The sequence below is a fragment of the Pseudorasbora parva genome, chromosome 11 (assembly GCF_024679245.1).
Source record: "Pseudorasbora parva isolate DD20220531a chromosome 11, ASM2467924v1, whole genome shotgun sequence".
NCBI lineage: Eukaryota > Metazoa > Chordata > Actinopteri > Cypriniformes > Gobionidae > Pseudorasbora > Pseudorasbora parva.
The window spans coordinates 8648399-8668563 of NC_090182.1; the positions used below are offsets into that span (position 1 = coordinate 8648399).

General features: G+C 40.7%; 5 protein-coding genes across 5 annotated transcripts; all 5 read right to left on the reverse strand.

Annotated features, from left to right (window-relative positions):
• Window positions 1–261: 261 nt before the first annotated feature.
• Window positions 262–2999, reverse strand: LOC137093121 (protocadherin alpha-7-like). Its single transcript, XM_067457856.1, has one exon. The coding sequence runs from the start codon at window positions 2629–2631 to the stop codon at window positions 262–264; it is 2370 nt and encodes a 789-aa protein (XP_067313957.1). The 5' UTR covers window positions 2632–2999.
• Window positions 3000–5044: 2045 nt separating this feature from the next.
• Window positions 5045–7572, reverse strand: LOC137093122 (protocadherin alpha-3-like). Its single transcript, XM_067457858.1, has one exon. It carries the CDS (start codon window positions 7418–7420, stop codon window positions 5045–5047), a length of 2376 nt encoding a protein of 791 aa, XP_067313959.1. The 5' UTR covers window positions 7421–7572.
• A 737-nt stretch (window positions 7573–8309) lies between these two features.
• LOC137093128 (protocadherin gamma-A5-like) lies at window positions 8310–10834 on the reverse strand. The gene has a single exon (XM_067457862.1). The coding sequence runs from the start codon at window positions 10680–10682 to the stop codon at window positions 8310–8312; it is 2373 nt and encodes a 790-aa protein (XP_067313963.1). The 5' UTR covers window positions 10683–10834.
• Window positions 10835–11248: 414 nt separating this feature from the next.
• On the reverse strand, window positions 11249–16711 carry LOC137093129 (uncharacterized). The gene is made up of 2 exons (XM_067457863.1): window positions 14169–16711; window positions 11249–13855 (listed from the first exon to the last, which is right to left on the reverse strand). The coding sequence occupies exons 1-2, from the start codon at window positions 16527–16529 to the stop codon at window positions 11357–11359; spliced, it is 4860 nt and encodes a 1619-aa protein (XP_067313964.1). The 5' UTR covers window positions 16530–16711; the 3' UTR covers window positions 11249–11356.
• LOC137093130 (protocadherin alpha-3-like) lies at window positions 16581–19756 on the reverse strand. The gene is made up of 2 exons (XM_067457865.1): window positions 17256–19756; window positions 16581–16619 (listed from the first exon to the last, which is right to left on the reverse strand). The coding sequence occupies exons 1-2, from the start codon at window positions 19611–19613 to the stop codon at window positions 16581–16583; spliced, it is 2397 nt and encodes a 798-aa protein (XP_067313966.1). The 5' UTR covers window positions 19614–19756.
• Between the last annotated feature and the right edge of the window lie 409 nt (window positions 19757–20165).

Here is a 20165-nt window from a genome sequence, read left to right on the forward strand (position 1 = left end):
ACATTAATGGAATAATTGAAAAACAAATAAATGAATAAAAGTACAAAGTACAAAACATTACAACGCTAGTCATATTACTATATGCTTTGACAATGTAAAACATTCGTTTTACAAGTCTAAATGATAAATAAATCTAAATCTGAGATAAAAGAAGGAGGAAGACACTACTAATGTTTCATTTGAAACAACAACCTGAGCAGTTTCAGCACCATGGACAGCAACCAACTTTTTCCTTCAACTAATACACAGATGTAGGAGTCATTAGCTTACCTCTCCAGAGTCTCTCCTCCTGCGATCTGGTATCACTAGAGTATTCCTATTACTGCCTGGTGCTATAGTAGAGCCGATACTCATTCTGGGTCCAACTAACATGTACCGTTTGTCTCCAGATCTGTACTGGATGCTGTGACACAGAGTCCCGTCGTAATTTGTGTCCTGTAAATACTTGGACGAATAGTCTGTCGATTTCGAGCACTGCATCACAATCAACACGATGATGCTGATGACAAAAAGCACTGAAACCGAGCCCAAAGTGATGATCAGATAAAATGTCACGTCGTTTTCCTCCTCGTCTTTTACTGCGTTTTTAACATCAGAAGCTGCAAAAGCCTCTTTGGGCTCCACAACTTTGACAATCACAGTCGCTGTTGCTGAGAGTGAAACGTTCCCATTGTCTTTGACCAGTATGAGCAGTTTATGCTGGGCCTCGTCTGTTTCTGTGAATGAGCGAAGGGTCCTTATCTGTCCTGTATAGCGGTCCAAAGCAAAGAGACTGTGCTCACTAACTTCCTGCAGTGAAAACAATAACCAGCCGTTGTATCCTATATCTGCGTCATAGGCTCTGACTTTAGTCACCAAATGCCCTGCGTTCACATTCCGGGGAATCTCTTCCACACCCTCAGCAGAACCGTTAGCGCTGACTGGATATAAGATCACTGGAACGTTGTCGTTCTGATCCAGAATAAACACGTTCACTGTCACGTTACTGCTCAGAGACGGACTTCCAGAGTCTTTAGCGATAACTTGAAACTGGAACGTTTTAACCGTTTCAAAGTCAAAGCTCTTTAGCGCATAAATCTCCCCATTTTCAGAGTTAATATTAATGAAAGATGTATATTTGTTTTCCTCTGTATTTTCTCTCCATATATGATAGCTAATTATAGCATTTTCATTTAAGTCTTTGTCAGAAGCAGAAACAGAAAATAATAATTTGCCTGGGACATTATTTTCCATCACATAAAACGCATATGGAGAAAATGAGAATTGTGGACTATTGTCATTTACATCTGATATCAGAACAGTTATAGTTTTAACAGAAGACAGTGATGGCTGTCCTGCATCTTTTGCAACTAGTGTGATGTCATACTGAAATCGTGTTTCCCTGTCAAGTAAAGCAGACGTAACTAAAGAATAAATATTATCATGTGATGACGGCGTTAGTTTAAAAGGTATATCATCGGACAGTGAACAAGAGATTTTGCCATTGAGCCCAGAGTCTAAATCAGAAACACTAATCAAAGCTACTGTAGTGCCAGGTCTAGAGTCCTCTGGAATGGCGCTTGAAAGTGATGTCACCTCTATTTCCGGTGCATTATCATTTACATCGACTATTTTTATAACTACACTTTTATCCGTCGCAAGAGGAACAGTTCCTTTGTCAGATGCCTGAATATCAATTTCATATATATCTTTGACCTCAAAATCTAAAAGGCCAGTCACAATAATTTCTCCAGTTATTGAATTAACTTCAAAAAGTCCACGTAAATTATCATTAACATTATTTCCTAAAGCATAAATTACCTGTCCGTTTTGACCCTCATCCGAATCAGTGGCATTCATCTGTACAATTGTTGTGCCCACGGGTGCGTTTTCATTCATTATTACCGTGTACGTTTCTTTTGTGAATACGGGCACATTATCGTTTATATCCAGTACATCAATCAAAATATCTATTGAGCCAGACTTGGGAGGCCTTCCCCCATCTAAAGCAGTTAATGATAATTTTATGTTTTTCGTCACTTCTCTGTCAAGTGGTTTGTGTAAAATTAGAATTGGAATTTTTCCATCTTCTCGGTCTTTAATTTCTAGACGGAAATGGTCGTTGTGGCTGAGTTTGTAGGTTTGAACAGAATTGGTTCCACTATCAGGATCACGCGCAGCCTGTAGCGGATATCGCGCGCCTTGCAGAGCAGATTCCCCGATTTCCAGTCGCTTTTCATTCTCGGGAAAACGTGGACTGTGATCATTTACATCCAGTATTTCTACAGCGACATAATGAATTTCTAGTGGGTTTTCTAGAGCGATTTTCAGACTGATTAAACACGGGGTGCTCCTCTCGCAGATCTCCTCTCTGTCTATCTTACCGTTCACATACAAGACACCGTCATTCTGATTCACACTGAACATGGGCTCGCCTGAGGTCGACACGATGCGAAATCCTCGCTCCTTTAGTGTTCTGTAATCAATGCCTAAATCCTTCGCGATATTCCCCACAGCAGCTCCGTCCTTCTGCTCCTCCGGGATCGAGTAGCGTATTTGTGCCCAGACTGCTCTCCCAAACAACAGCGATACAGCAATGAAAGCGAGTTTCGCATTCAGCTCCAGATGATGAAAGCGTTGTCTTTGTTCCATTTTCCCGAGATTACAAAAACCTCCTTCACAATCAATTTCACGATCAGTCTAAGAATATTCCCTGTATAGTCCCATCGTTGCTTGTGTTTAAGCTGAAAACGAGTCGATCAATGCAAAACGCGATAGCATGTTCTGACAAATCAAACTGCATCCGCGGTGAATACGAGCAAACATACGAATAAACCGAGGGCGGAACTAACACAAAAACCCAATGAGCAACTGTTTGACGTCACGAGCCTTTCTCTAGGTTTACACTGACATCTCGCGATCTGAAGCGTTAGTTGCATTGCAACGTCCAAAACATTTTAATATTGTCAAATATATGTCATTTAATCAGTTGACTCATGAACAATTAAATTATTTAAGCTATGCTTAAACACTCAATATTATTTCATTAAAACAAACATAGTTTTATGAAAACAATGAGTAAAAGAGAGAGACAGAGATATTCTGAAAAAGACACAGTTGCCATAGACCAAGACCAATATCATAACTTTTAAAAGAAACAAAACGTCTTTAGAACACACCGAGAAGTGAGAACTATACTTTAACAAGGCTGTGAACAACCAGAGGGACGGTGAGCTTTGTATGGTTAAGAAGAATATCAATTTACAAATCAATCAGAATCTAGCTAAAAATAATTAAATGAATGACAGAAACCGTCATGCTGGATGTGCAGTCTGGACTCTGGGGTCTGTTCACAAACCAACAGTTCACTGAATAGCCCAAACACCCATTAGAGACTCTGCTGGCAGAATTCTGCAAAGCTGCATGCAGTGTAAATATCTGTCACAAATTGATTGCAGTACTGAAGCGCATGACAAAGGAGATATATCCAAGGAGACTTTTAGTATAATAATCAGAACTATGAAATCATTGAGGAGAAAACATACCACACAATCAATCAACAGACAGAAACCAAGGGCTTAAATAGAAGGGCAAACACAGGAGCTGATGAGATAATTAATGAAACACACCTGAGCTGAACTAACTCAATCAATTAAAAACCATAAGAACGAACGGGGAGAGAATGGAGGAGAACTGAATAACAGAAGATTAACAAAGAAACTCAAACATAAACTCAACAGAAAATCAGATCGAAAACAAACTCTAAAGATGAACACATCGACCAAACACATGACAATATCGAAACAATGCATGAAGAGCAGAATTAAAACAGTACCCACAACTATTTTAAATAAAAAGCCTTGTAATTCCATGCCCAACTAAATAGTAGCGATACACAGATCCACCATCACAAAGCCCAGAGCTAGCTGACCTCAGAGAGAAGTCCTCTCAGACAGTTTGTTTAAGAATTGACTTTACATTTTAAATTATTTCCAGCTGAACCACAGAGCACAAAACCCAAAAATGTACACCAAAAAGATAAATGCCTACTTTGGACAGAAGCTGTCAAATGAAAGACTAAATTGCAAACAAAATGAAGTGGGGTTTTTTTAATAACATGCCTTAATTATGCATTTTAAGAAAGCCACTCCTTTCTGAGCAACCCAGCAAAATCGGATACAGAAAGGAACAATTGCTCAAACCAAGCAGCAGGATATTTAAAGGGGGTGTCTAATGCTATTTCATGCATTCAGATTTATTTACACTGTTAAAGAGTTGAATTTTCATCCTAAACATGGCCAAAGATTCAAAAAATGAGTTGGACGTATGACAGCGTATTTCCGTGCCAAATACACTCCTTCAGGGTTTGTATTAGTTTCAGAAAGTACTTTTGAGTATGGCCCTGTATGACGCCATAAAGCGTGGAATTCCTTGTATGGGCACTTCTCTCAGATGAGTGCGCTTACACATCAACCAGAGCATGAGCAAAAGCGCAGCCATCAACATGCTTTGTTCGGGTTACACCACCGGTCAACTGTTTTTGGAAAGAAGCAGTACAGCTGTATCTGCATTTTAAAAATCTGATAAAACTAAAGACTCTTGAGAGATATGAAGGACACAATACTACTCTAGAGGTGCTCAAGATTAACATGAGATTGGCAGAAACTGTGTTATGTACACTTTAAGTCCTGCCACAACAAAATGACAACCAGTGGCTGGAGACTGAAGAAAAGATAAGATATTGCAATGTTAAAACATATAGCATGGCATGCTGCTCTATTCCTACTTAGATTTTATTAGTACAGAATATTTTTTCTTCCTATTTTTCAAGAGCTTCTTCAAGGGTTATATGTTTGCATATTTAATAACGCTATCCTTTGGCAATGTAAAACATGCATTTTACCATAACAATTAAGTCTAAATGATAGATAAATCTGAATCTGAGAAAGAGGAAGACACTAAAATGTTGCATTTGAAATAACAGCCTGAGCAGCTTCAGTACCATGGACAGCAACCAACATGTGTCTTAAAACTTTTTCCTACAACTAATACACAGATGTAGGAGTCATTCGCTTACCTCTCCAGAGTCTCTCCTCCTGCGATCTGGTATCACTAGAGTATTCCTATTACTGCCTGGTGCTATAGTAGAGCCGATACTCATTCTGGGTCCAACTAACATGTACCGTTTGTCTCCAGATCTGTATTGGATGCTGTGACACAGAGTCCCGTCGTAATTTGTGTCCTGTAAATATTTGGACGAATAGTCTGTCGATTTCGAGCACTGCATCACAATCAACACGATGATGCTGATGACAAAAAGCACTGAAACCGAGCCCAAAGTGATGATCAGATAAAATGTCACGTCGTTTTCCTCCTCGTCTTTTACTGCGTTTTTAACATCAGAAGCTGCAAAAGCCTCTTTGGGCTCCACAACTTTGACAATCACAGTCGCTGTTGCTGAGAGTGAAACGTTCCCATTGTCTTTGACCAGTATGAGCAGTTTATGCTGGGCCTCGTCTGTTTCTGTGAATGAGCGAAGGGTCCTTATCTGTCCTGTATAGCGGTCCAAAGCAAAGAGACTGTGCTCACTAACTTCCTGCAGTGAAAACAATAACCAGCCGTTGTATCCTATATCTGCGTCATAGGCTCTGACTTTAGTCACCAAATGCCCTGCGTTCACATTCCGGGGAATCTCTTCCACACCCTCAGCAGAACCGTTAGCGCTGAATGGATATAAGATCACTGGAACGTTGTCGTTCTGATCCAGAATAAACACGTTCACCGTCACGTTACTGCTCAGAGACGGACTTCCAGAGTCTTTAGCAATAACTTGAAACTGGAACGTTTTAACCGTTTCAAAGTCAAAGCTCTTTAGCGCATAAATCTCTCCATTTTCAGAGTTAATATTGATGAAAGATGTATATTTGTTCTCCTCTGTATTTTCTCTCCATATATGATAGCTAATTATAGCATTTTCATTTGAGTCTTTGTCAGAAGCAGAAACAGAAAATAATAATTTGCCTGGGACATTATTTTCCATCACATAAAACGCATATGGAGAAAATGAGAACTGTGGACTATTGTCATTTACATCTGATATCAGAACAGTTATAGTTTTAACAGAAGACAGTGATGGCTGTCCTGCATCTTTTGCAACTAGTGTGATGTCATACTGAAATTGTGTTTCCCTGTCTAAAGGTGATGTGGAAACTAATGAGTATGTACTATGCTGTGAAGAAGGTACTAGTTTGAAAGGCATGTCATCTTCCACAGAACAAGAGACTTTGCCATTGAGCCCAGAGTCTAAATCAGAAACACTAATCAAAGCTACTGTAGTGCCAGGTCTAGAATCCTCTGGAATGGCGCTTGAAAATGATGTTACCTCTATTTCAGGTTTATTGTCATTTATATCAATAATTTTTATCATTATACTCTTATCTGTTGTATGGGGAACCGTTCCTTTGTCGGATGCTTGTATGTCAATCTCATAGCTGTCTTTGTCCTCATAATCTAAGGCCCCTTCTACAGTTATCTCACCAGTGATGGTGTTAATATCAAACAGCTTTCGTATTTTACTATTAACACTTTTACCAAATGAGTAAACTATCTCACCATTCGGGCCCTCATCCAAATCTGTGGCGTTGACCTGTATCACGGTTGTACCTATAGGCGCATTTTCACTCAGCATGACCGAGTAAACTTCTTTAGTAAAAACAGGCACGTTGTCATTTATATCTATGACGTTAATCGTTATATCCATTGTTCCTGATTTGGCAGGCTTTCCTCCATCTACAGCTGTTAACTGCAAGTTAATGCTTCGAGTAAGCTCTCGGTCTAAAGGCTTTTGTAAAATTAGGATAGGAATTTTTCCATCTTCACCGCGATCTTTGACTTCAAGGCGGAAATGATCATTGTGACTGAGTTTGTAATGATGTACAGAATTGCTGCCACTATCAGAATCGCGCGCAGCCTCAAGCTGAAATCGCGCGCCGGACAGGGCAGATTCCCCGATCTCTAAATGCATCTCACTCTCCGGGAAACTCGGCGCGTGGTCGTTTACGTCCAAAATCTCAACAGTTACATAGTGGATTTCAAGTGGATTTTCTAGAGCAATTTTCAGATTGATTAAACACGGGGTGCTCCTCTCGCAGATCTCCTCTCTGTCTATCTTACCGTTCACATACAAGACACCGTCATTCTGATTCACACTGAACATGGACTCGCCTGAGGTCGAGACAATGCGAAATCCTCGCTCCTTTAGTGTTCTGTAATCAATGCCCAAATCCTTGGCGATATTCCCCACAGCTGCTCCATCCCTCTGCTCCTCTGAGATGGAGTACTGAATTTGCGCTCGTGCCACCGCACCAAACACAAGCAGTGCAGCCATTAGAGTGAATGTTGCGTGCTCCTTCAGCCATCGCGCGAATCTTCTTTGTTCCATTCTGAAGATAATACAGACAAGGTTCTACGACAACTCCTCTGCTACTCTCGATCGACAATATTAAGCATTACTTTTAACTCTAAACGTTTGCACGTACTGCCGAAAAAACCCAAATCGCCTAATATCAAAAGCAAGAATACACTAGAACGACTGACGAGCAGGATAATCGAGCAAAAATGCAAGGGGGAGGAATAGCAGTATTTGACGTCATGAGCCGTACTCTGGGATTACACTGACACCTCGCGATCTTACAGCTGTAATGCATCACATTCTAATACACACTGGCTACATCAAAACTACAATAAATATGAGTGTCTACAGATACACAAGCAATACAGAAAACAATACAAACACAATGATTAAAAGAAAAAAGCAGTAGTCTACCATAGACCATCTCGTTCCCCAGTTCAAACAGGAAAAAAAAAACGATATGTTCTTAAAATTCGGTGACTTCGCCAGAATCTAAAGTGAAGTATTTTCAAATTCAATTATTTGTTTTTGCATATTTAATATTGCTATGCTTTGGCAATGTAAAACATTCTGTTTATTGTAACAATTAAGCCTAAATGATAAATAAATCTGAGAAAAATGTTTCCATTTGAAACAACACTCTGAGCAGCTTCAGTACCATGGACAGGTCAGCGACCAACATGTGTCTTAAAACTTTTTTCCTACATTTTACTATATGCTTTAAAAATGTAAAACGTTCGTTTTACCATAACAATTAAGTCTAACTGATGAATAAATCTGAATATGAGAAAAAAGAAAGAGGAAGACACTACTAATGTTTAATTTAAAACAACATCCTGAGCAACTTCAGTACCATGGACAGCAACCAACATGTGTCTTAAAACTGTTTCCTACAACTAATAAACAGATGTAGGAGTCATTAGCTTACCTCTCCAGAATCTCTCCTCCTGCGATCTGGTATCACTAGAGTATTCCTATTACTGCCTGGTGCTATAGTAGAGCCGATACTCATTCTGGGTCCAACTAACATGTACCGTTTGTCTCCAGATCTGTACTGGATGCTGTGACACAGAGTCCCGTCGTAATTTGTGTCCTGTAAATACTTGGACGAATAGTCTGTCGATTTCGAGCACTGCATCACAATCAACACGATGATGCTGATGACAAAAAGCACTGAAACCGAGCCCAAAGTGATGATCAGATAAAATGTCACGTCGTTTTCCTCCTCGTCTTTTACTGCGTTTTTAACATCAGAAGCTGCAAAAGCCTCTTTGGGCTCCACAACTTTGACAATCACAGTCGCTGTTGCTGAGAGTGAAACGTTCCCATTGTCTTTGACCAGTATGAGCAGTTTATGCTGGGCCTCGTCTGTTTCTGTGAATGAGCGAAGGGTCCTTATCTGTCCTGTATAGCGGTCCAAAGCAAAGAGACTGTGCTCACTAACGTCCTGCAGTGAAAACAATAACCAGCCGTTGTATCCTATATCTGCGTCATAGGCTCTGACTTTAGTCACCAAATGCCCTGCGTTCACATTCCGGGGAATCTCTTCCACACCCTCAGCAGAACCGTTAGCGCTGACTGGATATAAGATCACTGGAACGTTGTCGTTCTGATCCAGAATAAACACGTTCACTGTCACGTTACTGCTCAGAGACGGACTTCCAGAGTCTGAAGCAGCGACTTTGAACTGGAACTTTTTTACAGTTTCAAAGTCAAAACTTTTTAGTGCATGGATAACCCCAGTTTCTTGGTTAATACTGAGAAACGAAGACATATCACTCTCTGATCCATTCCCTCGAACTATGTGATATGAAATTGCAGCGTTTTCATTTAGATCTTTGTCTGACGCGCTCACCGAGAATACTGATGCACCTGGCGTGTTATTTTCCACTAAATACAGCTCGAGGGGATTTTTGTCAAACTCTGGTTTGTTATCATTAACATCAGCCACCTGCACAGTAACAGTTCGAAAAGAGGAAAGAGCCGGCTGACCTAGATCACTAGCTTTGATCGTGATTTTATAATCTGCGACACGTTCCCTGTCCAAATACTCTTTAGTAACTAAAGAATACAAATTATCCTGAACAGAAGGTTTTAATTCAAACGGAACATTACCTAAAAGACTACAAACAACCTTACCATTAACACCAGAGTCTTTATCTGACACACTAATCAGGGAGATTACAGTTCCGGGTTTTGAATTCTCGGAAATGATGTTGGAAAGGGACGTGACATCTATCTCTGGGTTATTATCATTCTCATCTGTGATCTTTATAATGACTCTGCAGTCAGTGGTCATCGGCGGCTGTCCTTTATCCGTGACCTGGACGGTCAACCTATGTATATCGTTTTCCTCAAAATCAATTGGCTCTTTAATTTGAATTTCTCCAGTTACACTATCAAGGCTAAATGTTTCATGTACTTTTCGTCTACTAGTTTTTCCCAGTGTGTAAATAACCTCCCCATTTAAACCCTCATCAGAGTCAGTAGCGTTTACTCGTGCTATCACCGTCCCTATGTGTGTGTTTTCTGGAAGAGTTACTGAGTAAATGTCTTTACTACATACCGGACGGTTGTCGTTTGAATCAAGAACAGTTATAGTAATATTTAAAGCACCCGACTTCGGGGGGATGCCTCCATCCACTGCTGTCAACACAAGTCTATGTCCTGAATTTTGCTCCCTGTCTAAAGGTTTAAGTAAGACTAAAATAGGATTCTTTTCCTCTTCGTCACCTTCTCTCATTTCCAGCTCAAAATAAGTATTTTTTGCTAGTTTATAAAAACGAATGGAGTTGCTCCCAGTGTCAGGATCTCTTGCAGTTTGTAGTTCGAATCGTGCCCCTGCAACAGTGCTTTCAGCCATTTCAAAATGCTGTTCTTTTTCGGGAAAACGAGGACTGTGATCATTCACGTCTGTGATTTCTACTCCAACATAATGTATCTCAAGTGGATTTTCAACGGCGATTTTCAGATTGATCAAGCACAAGCTGTTTCCATCACACAGCTCCTCTCTGTCAATTTTCTTACTAACATACAATTCGCCATTCCCTTGATTTACCTCAAAAAGAGCGTCTTTCGATCCAGAGACGATACGGAAACGCCTGTCCGCCAAAGTATTCGCATCAAGACCCAAATCCTTTGCGATGTTTCCCACAACAGATCCCTCATTTAACTCCTCTGGTATAGAATATCGTATTTGTGTTGAAACCTGCATCCCGAATCTCAGCAGCAAAGAGAAACACAAAGCAATCCACCAGCACTCCCATTCTCGTCTTTGTCCTACGGATTCCATCGGTAAACAAATCCTTTCGAAAAATAAATACAATTTCAGATCTTTTGCAAGAGTGGGCTACTCATTCATGACAGCGTGTAATTTGTAATATTGTCGCTTTAAAAAAATAAAAAAAAACAGGGAAATGCTCAAATCCAGCTTCTCGTAATATGGACTAGCTCTCATCTCCGTGTAAACGACCAGATCATGCGCACCACATATCAATGGGCAGGGCAAAATCTCTCCTGCATATCCTTATGTAACACTGACACCACATGGTACAAACAGGTAAGCATGAATTGTTATAAATAATGCCTTATGGAGACCGCAAAATGACAGCCCAATACAAATAACTTTTGAACTTATGAAAGTATAAATTAATAAATTACGCAAATATTTGTAATCGCAGCATCCCTATTATGCATACATTTCAAATGGTAAAACTAAAGAGGATAAGTAATTTTCGAGCCAACTATAATCCGAAAGGACTGTTGCTTTACAAAGGTGAAACGGTTCAGCACCACGGACAGCGAATATTTAACCTTTTAAATTATGATAAATAAATGCCCAAGCAAAAATTAATAAATTGTGATCTTATTAGTCAGACCATAAAATAGCTCGCATGGTGAACGAGATACTGAAATGAAAATGTACAATTTGTTAACAGCAAGCCTGAGAAAGTTGTTTCATATAATTCACAAAGCGCTTACCTCTCCAGAGTCTCTCCTCCTGCGATCTGGTATCACTAGAGTATTCCTATTACTGCCTGGTGCTATAGTAGAGCCGATACTCATTCTGGGTCCAACTAACATGTACCGTTTGTCTCCAGATCTGTACTGGATGCTGTGACACAGAGTCCCGTCGTAATTTGTGTCCTGTAAATACTTGGACGAATAGTCTGTCGATTTCGAGCACTGCATCACAATCAACACGATGATGCTGATGACAAAAAGCACTGAAACCGAGCCCAAAGTGATGATCAGATAAAATGTCACGTCGTTTTCCTCCTCGTCTTTTACTGCGTTTTTAACATCAGAAGCTGCAAAAGCCTCTTTGGGCTCCACAACTTTGACAATCACAGTCGCTGTTGCTGAGAGTGAAACGTTCCCATTGTCTTTGACCAGTATGAGCAGTTTATGCTGGGCCTCGTCTGTTTCTGTGAATGAGCGAAGGGTCCTTATCTGTCCTGTATAGCGGTCCAAAGCAAAGAGACTGTGCTCACTAACTTCCTGCAGTGAAAACAATAACCAGCCGTTGTATCCTATATCTGCGTCATAGGCTCTGACTTTAATCACCAAATGCCCTGCGTTCACATTCCGGGGAATCTCTTCCACACCCTCAGCAGAACCGTTAGCGCTGACTGGATATAAGATCACTGGAACGTTGTCGTTCTGATCCAGAATAAACACGTTCACTGTCACGTTACTGCTCAGAGACGGACTTCCAGAGTCTGAAGCGAGCACATGGAACTGTCCAGTTTTCATCGTTTCAAAATCAAAACTTTTCAGCGCATAGATAACTCCAGTTTCAGAATTGACATTCAGAAATGAAGCCAGATCTCCTTTTGTTCTATCGTCTCGAATGATATGGTATGAAATAACAGCATTGTCGTTTATGTCTTTATCAAGTGCGCTGACGGAAAAAATCGATGCGCCGGGTGAATTATTTTCTAATAAAAATATCTCGAGAGGATTTTGAGCAAACTCTGGCTTATTATCATTCACATCTGAAACCTCAATGCTTAAAGTCTTCACCGAGGACAGAGGAGGCTGCCCTAAATCAGTGACCGTTAATAAAATGTCATAATGAGTAATCATCTCGCGATCTAAGGCCCTTTGCGTCACAAGCGAATACATATTTTCTTGAAAAGAAGGTTTGAGCTCAAACGGAGTCCCATCGGGAAGACTGCAGACTATTTTCCCGTTAGCACCTGAGTCTTTATCTGTCACACTAATCAGTGAAATAACAGTGCCTGGTTTAGAATCCTCAGGTATTAGATTAGAAAGGGAAGTGACCTCTATTTCTGGTTTATTGTCATTTAGGTCTGTGACTTTTATGATAACTCTACAATTTGTCGTCATGGGAGACTCTGCACTGTCTGAGGCGGTGACGTCAGCTCTGTACACTTCTGTATCTTCGTAATCAACATCACCAATAACACGAATCTCACCTGTAATCCTGTTTATTTCAAATGTGTCATACACTTTTTTCTTTAAGTTGCTCACAAAGGAATATTGTATGTCCCCGTTTAACCCCAAATCTGCATCTGTGGCATTCACTTGTAATATCAGACTCCCTAAAGGAAGATTTTCAGTTATTGTCACAGAGTACACATCTTTACTGAACACCGGTCTGTTATCATTATTATCGAGTACTATTATGGTAATGTTCATAACGCCTGACCTCGCTGGATTTCCACCGTCGAGAGCAGTTAACACTAAGTGATGCTTACTATGTCGCTCCCTATCAAGGGGTCTCTGCAACTTAAGAATGGGAATCTTGTTTTCCTCGCCGCCATCTCTAATCTCCAATTCAAAATGTTCGTTATGACTGAGTTTGTATGTACGCAGAGAATTTCCTCCAGAATCTGGGTCCCGAGCTGCGAGCAATTGAAAATCAGCGCCGGGTAAGGTATTCTCTGCGATCTTCAAAAGCTGTTCTTTCTCTGGGAAAACGGGTGCATGATCGTTGATGTCCGAAACCTCGATGCCTACGTAATGAATTTCGAGAGGATTTTCGATAGCAATTTTAAGATTTACTTGGCAGACTCCATTGTCGACACAAAGCTCTTCTCTGTCGATTCTATGTTGAACATACAGCATGCCATTGTTCAGATTTACCTGGAAAGGCGCCTCCTTAGATCCAGAAACGATACGAAAGCGTCTGTCCACCAAAGTACTGACATCAATGCCCAAATCCTTAGCAACATTTCCTACAACGGATCCTTCTTTGACCTCCTCTGGAACAGAGTACTTTATCTGAGCTGAAACCTGCTGTTCGAAGCGAAACAGAAAAAAGATGCACAAAACAATCCACCAGCGCTCCCATTTGCCCCGTTGTCTCCCGTCTCCCATCGCGAACATTGGAATATGTCCAGCAGCTAAACAGTATATTGAAATACGTGCATTGTATATGTCATATAGAACTAAAAACCAAATCCAAAATTTGGCTCTGCACTTTAACGCCAACGCAAATTATGTCCGCGCACCTTCCGTCTGAACCGCTCGCGCACACAAGCCTCTCCAAATGAGGAACAATGCCCTTCACGTCATCACAAGCACAACGGTTTTCCACGCAACTTTAGTGCAGCACTGACACCGGGCGGACTCAAGTGTATAGCACATTCTCAAAGAAATATCCAGAGCGCTGTCAGAGTAAAACAAGTTGACTTAATTGCGAAAAGACCATTTTCTCATTGCAGTATCAGATTCAGTAGTCATATCAATATTTGAAGTAGGCATATTTAATGTGTAAATACATTTACAAAACAAACTGGTGATATCTTACCTCTCCAGAATCTCTCCTCCTGCGATCTGGTATCACTAGAGTATTCCTATTACTGCCTGGTGCTATAGTAGACCCGATACTCATTCTGGGTCCAACTAACATGTACCGTTTGTCTCCAGATCTGTACTGGATGCTGTGACACAGAGTCCCGTCGTAATTTGTGTCCTGTAAATACTTGGACGAATAGTCTGTCGATTTCGAGCACTGCATCACAATCAACACGATGATGCTGATGACAAAAAGCACTGAAACCGAGCCCAAAGTGATGATCAGATAAAATGTCACGTCGTTTTCCTCCTCGTCTTTTACTGCGTTTTTAACATCAGAAGCTGCAAAAGCCTCTTTGGGCTCCACAACTTTGACAATCACAGTCGCTGTTGCTGAGAGTGAAACGTTCCCATTGTCTTTGACCAGTATGAGCAGTTTATGCTGGGCCTCGTCTGTTTCTGTGAATGAGCGAAGGGTCCTTATCTGTCCTGTATAGCGGTCCAAAGCAAAGAGACTGTGCTCACTAACTTCCTGCAGTGAAAACAATAACCAGCCGTTGTATCCTATATCTGCGTCATAGGCTCTGACTTTAGTCACCAAATGCCCTGCGTTCACATTCCGGGGAATCTCTTCCACACCCTCAGCAGAACCGTTAGCGCTGACTGGATATAAGATCACTGGAACGTTGTCGTTCTGATCCAGAATAAACACGTTCACTGTCACGTTACTGCCCAGAGACGGACTTCCAGAGTCTTTAGCGATAACTTGAAACTGGAACGTTTTAACAGTTTCAAAATCAAAACTTTTTAAGGCATGAATGACGCCCGTTTCTGAATTAATGTTGAGGAATGAAGCGATGTCATTCTGCGTCCCGTCACCTCTTATTAGATGGTATGAAATTAAAGCATTATCATTCGTGTCTTTGTCAAACGCAGTTACTGAGAAGACAGAGGCACCTGGAACGTTGTTTTCCATTAAATATAGTTCGAGGGGATTTTGAATGAATTCCGGACTGTTGTCATTCACATCAGACACCTGTACGGTTAATGTTTTAAATGAGGTCAGAGGGGGTTGACCTAGGTCTGTCGCAATTATTGTGATCTCGTAATGAGACATCGCTTCTCTGTCTAAAAACGTTTTGGACACTAAGGAATACATATTGTGCTGAACAGACGGTTTAAGTTCAAATGGCACATTAGAAGACAAAGTGCATACAACTTTGCCGTTTGCACCAGAGTCTTTATCTGAGACACTAATGAGCGAAATGACAGTGCCAGGTTTTGAATTTTCAGGGATAATATTAGAGAGTGACGTAATCTCTATTTCAGGGGTATTATCGTTCACATCTAATATTTTCACTATAACTCTACAGTCTACTGTCATTGGCGGTGTGCCCTTGTCAGACGCAAATACATCTAGTCTGTACACCTCAACGTTTTCAAAATCAATATTATCCTTAACCCGAATTTCCCCCGAGACACTGTCCAACACAAACATGTTATTAGCTTTACTGTTTAGATTTCCACCAAGGCTGTATCGCACTTCACCATTCAACCCCTCATCAATATCAGTAGCATTAACTTTCATCACAACGGTATCAGCTGGTACATTTTCTTGTAAGTTAACAGTGTAAACCTCTTGGCTAAATACAGGGCGATTGTCGTTAATATCGAGAACCGTGACAGTAATATTTAATACTCCTGATTTGGGCGGACTCCCACCGTCAATAGCTGTTAATATTAAACTATGTTCAGCCTGGTTTTCTCTATCCAGAGGTCTGCGTAAAAGCAGGAAAGGATTTTTTTCGTCGCCCCTGTCCCGTATTTCTAAGTCGAAATGTTCGTTTGGGCTCAGTTTGTACGATCGCACAGAATTTACATTAATATCTGGATCACGCGCAGATTGTAACTGGAAGCGCGCTCCAGGCTGGGTGCTCTCTGCGATTTCGACTCTCTGCTTTTTCTCTGGAAAACTAGGCGAATGGTCATTGACATCCGCAATCTCAACTGCTACATAATGGACCTCCAAAGGGTCTTCCACAACTGTTTTAATGTTCACGATGCACGCAGTGTTTCCGTCACACAGCTCTTCTCTGTCGATCCGTTTATGCACATACAAAATGCCATTGTTCTGATTTACCTGGAAAAGGGATTCCTCAGACCCAGAAACGATACGAAACCGTCTTTCCTCTAAAGCGTTGATCTCGAGACCCAAATCCTTAGCAATATTTCCGACAAGAGATCCCACTTTTACCTCCTCTGAAACAGAATATCTTACTTGAGCTGAAATCTGCTGCTTGAAACACAGCAGTAAAGAGAAACACAGAGCAATCCACCAGTACTCCAATCTGCGCCTTTGTCCTCCGGATCCCATGCTAAACGATTTCACTAAAGCAGTCTTGTTTGCAGAATATCAAATATCACTTCAGCGTACGCGCATAAACGTCCATTTCTTGTAATACGTCTCATAAAAAAACACAAACACAACGATTGTGAGGTTATTTTATGACGGAAGACGGTCTTGGTAGCCGTTTCGTGTCCAGCCTCTGCCCAGAAGAAAACAGACCTGCGCATAGTGTACCGATGGGAGGGACGAAACCTCTTTCACCCTATATTGCACTGACACCGTCTGGTGAAAACTGATATAATACATTTTGAGATTCACTTACCAATGTCAAAAACAACTTAATTTCAGAATACTCTGAAACCACAACAAATGGATTACATCTATATAAAATAATGTATAGGTATATCTAAGCAATGTTATATTTGAGAAATAAATGTTAAATATCAAACTTTTATATAAATATATTTAAATAGTAAACATTATAAATTGTCAGCCACTGTGAAAGAGGATGAGAGAGTTCAGCACCACGGACATACCCATGTGAGCGCTTTATAGATTATTGGACTGGAATACAAAATTACTAATATATGTTTTTTTCAACAACATATGCAACAAAAAATACATGAACCAGGCTTATTTAACTCCACTGGAAAGCTGAATAATATGAAGCAAAAACTGCACAACACATCTACACTAGTGATAGACATGGCAAAAGTAAAATGTCTTTATATAGGTAAGTGAAAGGGCGCTTACCTCTCCAGAATCTCTCCTCCTGCGATCTGGTATCACTAGAGTATTCCTATTACTGCCTGGTGCTATAGTAGAGCCGATACTCATTCTGGGTCCAACTAACATGTACCGTTTGTCTCCAGATCTGTACTGGATGCTGTGACACAGAGTCCCGTCGTAATTTGTGTCCTGTAAATACTTGGACGAATAGTCTGTCGATTTCGAGCACTGCATCACAATCAACACGATGATGCTGATGACAAAAAGCACTGAAACCGAGCCCAAAGTGATGATCAGATAAAATGTCACGTCGTTTTCCTCCTCGTCTTTTACTGCGTTTTTAACATCAGAAGCTGCAAAAGCCTCTTTGGGCTCCACAACTTTGACAATCACAGTCGCTGTTGCTGAGAGTGAAACGTTCCCATTGTCTTTGACCAGTATGAGCAGTTTATGCAGGGCCTCGTCTGTTTCTGTGAATGAGCGAAGGGTCCTTATCTGTCCTGTATAGCGGTCCAAAGCAAAGAGACTGTGCTCACTAACTTCCTGCAGTGAAAACAATAACCAGCCGTTGTATCCTATATCTGCGTCATAGGCTCTGACTTTAGTCACCAAATGCCCTGCGTTCACATTCCGGGGAATCTCTTCCACACCCTCAGCAGAACCGTTAGCGCTGACTGGATATAAGATCACTGGAACGTTGTCGTTCTGATCCAGAATAAACACGTTCACTGTCACGTTACTGCTCAGAGACGGACTTCCAGAGTCTTTAGCGAGCACATGGAACTGGAACGTTTTCATCGTTTCAAAATCAAAACTCTTCAGAGAATAAACAACACCTGTCTCAGAATTTATATTCAAGAAAGACGACAAATCATTCTGTGCTCCATCACCTCTAATTATCTGATAGGATATCACGGCATTTTCAGCACTGTCTCTATCAGAGGCGCTCACTGAAGTTATGGACGAACCGGCAGCATTATTTTCAACTAAGTAAAGATCTATAGGATTTATTAAAAATTCTGGAGCATTATCATTCACATCAGAGATCTGAACGCTTAGTGTGGTCGATGCAGTCAAAGACGGCTGTCCTAAATCAGAAGCTGTAATTGTAATGTCATACTGTGACTCAGTTTCTCGATCTAACCGATCTTTTGTTACTAAAGAGTACATATTATCTTTAAAGGAAGGCTTCAGCTCAAAGGGAATATTTTTGTTTAAGTGACAGATCACTTTACCGTTGATGCCGGCGTCTTTATCAGTCACACTGATGAGAGAAATTACCGTTCCAGGCTTACAATCTTCAGGGATGTTCTTAGAAAGTGACGTGATCTCAATCTCTGGCCGGTTGTCATTCACATCAATAATTTTAATGACAATTCTAGACTTTGCAGACATTGGTGGATGCCCCTTATCTGATGCCTGAATATCGAGTTTATAAACTTCTGCATCTTCAAAATCCACCTCCCCCTTTACACTTATTTCACCTGTGACCTGATCGAGCTCAAAAACCTCGAGCACTTTGCTGTTTAACGTCGCAAAACTGTATTCAATATCACTATTCGGGCCCTCGTCCATATCAGTTGCATTTACTTGTAGAACCACAGTGCCTTTTGCAGAGTTCTCTTCTAATGTCACAGAATATGTCTCACGACTAAATACAGGATGATTATCATTTATGTCTAGAACGGTTACTGTAACATTAAGAGTACCAGATCTCGGTGGATTCCCTCCATCAACTGCTGTCAAAAGCAGTTTGTATGTCGTTGTAATCTCTCTATCAACAGCCTTCTTCAGTACTAAAAATGGCATTTTATCTTCATCATTTTCTCTAACTCGAATTTCAAAATGATCGTTTGGACTTAATTTATAGGACCGGACCGAATTAGTCCCAGAATCGGGATCTCTGGCAGCTTGTAACTGATAATCAGCACCAGGAAGTGTATTTTCATAAATTCTCAGACGCTGCTCTTTATCAGGAAATCTAGGAGAGTGATCATTTATATCTGTTATTTCTACTTCTACGTAATGCATCTCCAAAGGATTTTCAATAACCGTTTTTAAATTCACCATGCAGACACCGCTGCCAGCACACAATAACTCTCTGTCGACTTCCTTACGAATATACAAAACGCCATTTTCCTGATTTATCTGAAAAAGCTCCTCTTTAGATCCAGAAACGATTCGAAACTGCCTGTCCATCAAGCTACTTACTTCAAGACCCAAATCCTTAGCAATATTTCCCACGGCGGTTCCTTCTTTAACTTCCTCCGGGACAGAATATCTTATCTGAGCTGAAACCTGCTGTCCGGAGTCAAGAAGAAAAGAAATACACAGAGCAATCCAGCAGAACTCCCATCTGCGCCTTTGTCCTCCGGCTTCCATCGCGAGCGATCTGTAAATGCTTTCTCTAAAGGCAACTGTATATATCCTCGATTATTAGAGGCCGTTGCAGAATGTTTAAGTCAAACACATCATGAGCAAATTACAAAATATGAAACGAGTCCTTTTTAGTGGTGTAATTTCGATGCACCCCGAGCCTTCTCAGTGTGTGCGTGTGCGTGTGTGAAAGAAACACTACTGCCCTATTCGCGTCATAACTAGGGGCAGGACTCAAGGTCCCCGACAAATACTAGTACAACACCGACACCAAGTGGTTTAAAATACTTTAAAACATTAAAAAATACTTGAAATCATCACTGTCCGTCTTAAATAATACTGACACGAGAAGTATAGATTTAAATCAACAAAGCGTTGATTTAAGTTTACGACTAACACTAACAGTGATGCTTGTTAAAATGTTTTCATGACATTCAAAACAAGAAACTTAAAACCATTTTCAGAGTCACATAAATTACGCCTTTGACAAATTCTCAATGAACTGCACCAGATTTCAGCACCAAAGCAGTGAACAGCTCCCTGCACTCCCTCAGTTGG

Excerpts from the sequence above, each read along its gene's own strand:
- LOC137093129 (XM_067457863.1), bottom strand. The coding sequence starts at position 16,529 with ATGGGATCCGGAGGACAAAGGCGCAGATTGGAGTACTGGTGGATTGCT. Across the intron at positions 13,856-14,168 it reads GGAGGAGAGATTCTGGAGAG|TTTGCGTTGGCGTTAAAGTG; the intron begins GTAAGATATCAC and ends GCGCGGACATAA.
- LOC137093122 (XM_067457858.1), bottom strand. The coding sequence starts at position 7,420 with ATGGAACAAAGAAGATTCGCGCGATGGCTGAAGGAGCACGCAACATTC.
- LOC137093130 (XM_067457865.1), bottom strand. The coding sequence starts at position 19,613 with ATGGAAGCCGGAGGACAAAGGCGCAGATGGGAGTTCTGCTGGATTGCT. Across the intron at positions 16,620-17,255 it reads GGAGGAGAGATTCTGGAGAG|ACGTATTACAAGAAATGGAC; the intron begins GTAAGCGCCCTT and ends TTTTTTTATGAG.
- LOC137093121 (XM_067457856.1), bottom strand. The coding sequence starts at position 2,631 with ATGGAACAAAGACAACGCTTTCATCATCTGGAGCTGAATGCGAAACTC.
- LOC137093128 (XM_067457862.1), bottom strand. The coding sequence starts at position 10,682 with ATGGAATCCGTAGGACAAAGACGAGAATGGGAGTGCTGGTGGATTGCT.